This window comes from Zonotrichia leucophrys, chromosome 1A (genome assembly GCF_028769735.1).
Source record: "Zonotrichia leucophrys gambelii isolate GWCS_2022_RI chromosome 1A, RI_Zleu_2.0, whole genome shotgun sequence".
NCBI lineage: Eukaryota > Metazoa > Chordata > Aves > Passeriformes > Passerellidae > Zonotrichia > Zonotrichia leucophrys.
The window spans coordinates 9,699,450-9,704,322 of NC_088170.1; the positions used below are offsets into that span (position 1 = coordinate 9,699,450).

Sequence of the window (4,873 nt, forward strand, 5' to 3'; positions counted from 1 at the left end):
TTGTCTAGAGAGTTCAGCATGCACACTAAAATAATTTACTATAATTTATATGTAATAATAATTATTATTATTAAATAATAATATAAACACTAATAATTTACTATGTTTCCCTCCTACAGTGGAGCTCACTTTGTTATTTAAGAGACTTTACTCATGATAATTCAGATGTATAAAAATCCTTACCCGGATGGCAATGCTGTTTTCAATGGGCTCTGGGATGGTGCACACTCTAGTGCCCATTAGATGGCAGCATTACATAATTTGAATGTGACCTGTCACTGGATTCTCCTGAGGTATTGACTTGCTGTCAATCCTAGTGCTCTTAGAATTAAAATAAAATTATTTGAAATAATGCAACAATAAAAAATATGTCTGTTTGGTTTTAAAATTATATGATTTCATTTTTGTTTTAAAGGATTATGTTTGTGTTATTGGCTTGGCAGTACCTTTCCCATATTGTCGAGGAAATATTTTAACAATGTGATCTTGTTTCCTAGAAAATTTGTTTGCCTAAATGACAATATTGATCACAATCATAAGGATGCACAAACAGTGAAAGCAGTGCTTAGAGATTTTTATGAGTCCATGTTTCCCATCCCTTCCCAATTTGAACTGCCAAGAGAATATCGGAATCGTTTCCTTCACATGCATGAACTCCAAGAATGGTACGTTCCACAAGTTCTTCTCAAGTTATTCTAGTGCAGTAATATATACTAATATATACCTAGGATACTCTTTAACAAGCTGGTTTTCCCCCAGTATTGTCATGAAAGAGTTAACAGTGAAAATAGCATAGTGAGATTTGAATGAACTAAAATATGAGGTCTGCAGGATTTGGGTTTTTCCAGTGCTTAAATAGTCATCAATATTTTCTAGGTTCCTAACCTACTGCAAACAAAAGTTGTTGGTTTGTTCCTTTTGGGTGCTTTTTTAAAAAAATAAACCAGGAATTCTAGCTTTCTTTAAATGTAAAAAAAACTCCAAACCATTACTACATTTCTGACTAAGTGATTTTTTACAATCTGTCACATAGCAATAACCATCTGGATAAAAATCAGAAAAGATATATATGTGTCTCATTTCTGTATAATATGCGAAATTTTTTTGTGTGTTTATCTCTTGCCATTTTATAAATAACAACTGAAGAAATTGGAGTAGTTGACTTGAGAAGACCAGCAAAACATTGACAGATGCAGTGACAAAAATGACACAAGACTAACAGAAGTAAACCTGTTGCTGATCAGCAAATCATGAGAAGTAGCTGTTAATAAGAAACCAGAAAGCATTAGAGGAACTCTAGGAGGAACCAGAAGGATTGTAGGTGTCCTGTAGTGCTACAAGCCCTGCTGTATTAGTGGTGGAGGGAGCAGGGACCAAACCCATTTAGCTTTAGAAATTCTGCTGGAAGAGGAAACACAGTGTTGGCTCCCTTTTAGAGACCCTCCATCAAGTCTTCTTGTAGCTTCAAAAAGATTGTTTATTTTGTCTTGTTTGTAGCCAAAGATGATTCTACCAGGATGTGTTAAGGCAGGTTAAAAAGCTGGTGGAAATCAAAGTATTTTCAGAATCACAGGACAGCATAGGTTGGCACGGATCTCAAAAGATCATCTGGTCCAGCATTTCATGGGAAAAGGTACTTAGACTATTTCCTGCCAGATCTCAAGTGTCCTGGCTACAGGTATATAACTGTAGCACGCAAGGGAATTATAGTTTGGTCAAAAAGGATATAGAGTGATGCAAAACCACAGTTGCCACAAGTAGATGTGGCACTTGGGGATGTAGCTTAGGCCTGGACTTGGCAGTGTTAGCTTAACAGTTGGACTCAATCTTTGAGGTCTTTTCTCACCTAAAAGATCCCATTATCTAGAACCCTGAGCAGTCATTTCTTGGAAGCTTCCAGTGGTGCAGACTCTACTGTCTCTGGGGAGACTGCTCCAGAAATGATTGTTTTGACTGAAGATGAAAAGATGTTGAAGATGATTTCCTTATATCAAGATGAAACCTCTCCCAGTCCAACTTGCAGTTCTTGGCCCTTGTCCTCTCTATGTGGCTCTTTGTGAAGAGAGAGCTTACATCCTCTTTTTGTTCATCCTTTAAGAAATGGAAAAAAAACTGTCTTTGCATGTTTTGTGGAAACTCTATAAAAATTTGCATTTATGATATATGAAGCTGTTTTTCTGTTTCCTTCTTTCTTTCTCCAGGAGAGCATATAGAGACAAGCTCAAATTCTGGACCCACTGTGTTTTAATAACACTTATTCTATTTACAGTCATCTCATTTTTTGCTGAACAGGTAAAGTTAATGTCTTCTTATCAAATATGTGTAATGCTTAACAGATTGTAGAATCTTCAGAATAACATTGGATGGATTTTTTAAATAGGTTTTGAAGAGTAGATAGGATTTTTCTTTCATAAAAGTAAAGATGTTACATGACTCATTAATAGGTTGCTTTAATTTTTAAGTCACCATTTGAGATTCCTTGAAAAGAGAGTCATATGGGGAGGAGAGTGACACCTTCTCAGGTGCCTTGTGACAATAAAGTCCATCACCAGTGTGCTAAATTTGGATGCTCAAATTCAGTAATTGTTTCTGAAATTCTTAGTCTGTTAACATGGATATTGGTAGAAGTGTATATTAAGTTAAGAGGAAGAAAAATTAGTCCAGAAGGGGATCTTAAGTTTCTTAAAGGCCTTATCAAAACCTCTTCCCTAAGTAATTGATTGCAAAGACTCCTACTGAATTCAAAAGGTTTTGAATCTGACTAAAGGGGAAAAAAGCCTTGACTTCTGCAAGCTTAAAATGGATTTCTTGAACATGATTAGTCCTGCTAAACTCAGAGGGAGTCAATGGAACAAATCATATGGGTAATTCTTTGCAGGTTGGGGCCTTAAGTAACACTTTCCGTGGTCTGATGAAGAGGGTGTAATTCTTGAAAGGTTGGCTTTTGATTATTATTTTTTTCCCACCTGTAACTTTTGCATGACTCTTTCCCTTGATTTTCAGCCTTTTTTATAGATTAGAAAACTCCATTAGTAACTTGGTTTTGGAAGGGGATACTCAACTCAGTGGTACAGTTAGGAATCTAAATACCATTTTAAGATGCCAGCTTTGCGCTGATCTTCTAAAAATAGAATGTAGTCTGGTGTTAGTTTAAATACACAAATTACCTTTTAAAATAATCAGAATAAAGGCATGGTGTATTTTTTCACTTTCTGCTTGTATTCTGATTATTGAGAAGTCTAGTGGAAATGTGCACATCTAATAGATGAATTGGAGTAAAAAATGCCTTTCTGGTATAATCAGAAAAAAAAGTACAGTAGTGAGTATTTACCATGGGTGGTACAGATTTGATAGTGTCTAGGATGAAAACCTGACCAGCTGTGGACCTTTAACCCAGCATAAAATACAATAAAATACTGTATTTTTTTTCTCTCCTCAGCTAATTGCACTTAAACGAAAGATTTTTCCAAGGAGAAGGATCCAAAAAGAAGTTGGTCATGAACGAATCAAAGTGTAGAAGAGCTTTATTTTGGAGATCAGTCTACCTCAAGCTGTGATTAAGCATTTTAAATGTCTCTTTCATAAGTGTCTTTTCTGGTTTGCTGTTTAACTGTATTGATATGAAGAAAAAAGAATCATGCACCTACATTCGAATCTCTGCAGTACTCTTCATGATATAAAAGCTGCTGGAGCTGTGACAATGCAAAATAACAACAACAAATAATTGCAGGACACCTGTACATAGGCAGTTTTCAACAGATCTTACTTTGCAACTCTTAGTTCATGGCCATGTTATCCTTTTTTATAAAAAGGGTTACGTAAACAAATGTAACTGCATTTATTGCAGTGGATGTTGCCAACTAGATAAAATGTTGGAAGGAAAAGTTGTTTGGGATCAGCTTAAGAAGTCCTTGATCTTGCATTCCAAAGCATTTTGCAAATTTCTGTCATTGCTGCTTTTTTTAGCCTTCTGGGGAAAATTGAGAATTATGTAACTTGTCATTTAAATTTGGAATACATTTATAGATGTTGACATTCTTTAAAGCACAGTGACAATTCATCTCTCTATTTGTAGGGTATAATTGGGATTTGAAAGAAAGGTATGCTACTAAAAAATTACACAGTAATAACATCTAATGGTTTATTTGAAAGATGTTTATATCTGGTGTATTATAGTCCAAAGAATACTCAAAGAAATTGTGTTATTTCTTGGTTTGATTACAAAGAGAGGTTGTAATCAAAGGAAAATGATCAAGGTAAAATATTTTACAAGCATTGTGAATCAAAAAGCAAAAGTGCCTCTATATGAATGGGTAAAAAGCTGTTTCAAATTAGAAATGTATGGGGAACAGTGTTTCACTTCATAAACAATATTTGTACTGACATATGAAGCTGTGGTGTTTTTAAATTTCATGGGGTTTGGCCCTGTATTTTGCTGAGATATCAGACTAGTGTGGTTTATGTGGGGAAAGGGTACTGAATCTTTTCAAGCAGAAATTTTTGGTGGTGTATCTTCACTTAATTGTATTAGCAGTATTCAAAACCCATTAATTTTTTGTAATCGGATGATGTACAAAATGTATGTGCATATGTACTGTAAAATACTTGGCTTGCTTTGAAATTAACTAAAACGTGATGAACCTTTTGTCTGCCGTTTCCGTTTCAAAGACAACGAAAGCTCGCACGTTTTGGCAAATTAGCCAGGAATCTGTATGAATCTTTGCGTGTAATTTTTTTTTTTTTTTCCCGTTAAGAACCTTGCAGATTTATTGATTTAATAGTAATTTGAAGCACGGCTCCGTTCTCAAAGCGGGATGAAGCTGTTGAGGAGCGTGAGGCTCCGCGGGCGCTGCCGGGCCCCGCTCCTGAGAGC

At 35.4% G+C, this 4,873-nt stretch overlaps 1 protein-coding gene across 2 annotated transcripts in view; it reads left to right on the top strand.

Annotated features, from left to right (window-relative positions):
- Window positions 1-4,644, top strand: part of GNPTAB (N-acetylglucosamine-1-phosphate transferase subunits alpha and beta) — a 39,628-nt gene extending 34,984 nt beyond the window's left edge. Inside the window, exons 19-22 of one of the 2 annotated variants that reach the window (XM_064737216.1) lie at window positions 498-665; window positions 2,202-2,292; window positions 2,879-2,936; window positions 3,440-4,644. In XM_064737216.1, coding sequence (XP_064593286.1) covers window positions 498-665; window positions 2,202-2,292; window positions 2,879-2,926 — 307 coding nt within the window. In that variant the 3' untranslated portion in view covers window positions 2,927-2,936; window positions 3,440-4,644. The remainder of the gene's footprint in view (window positions 1-497; window positions 666-2,201; window positions 2,293-2,878; window positions 2,937-3,439) is intronic. The other variant, XM_064737208.1, reaches the window with a different exon arrangement.
- Window positions 4,645-4,873: the final 229 nt, after the last annotated feature.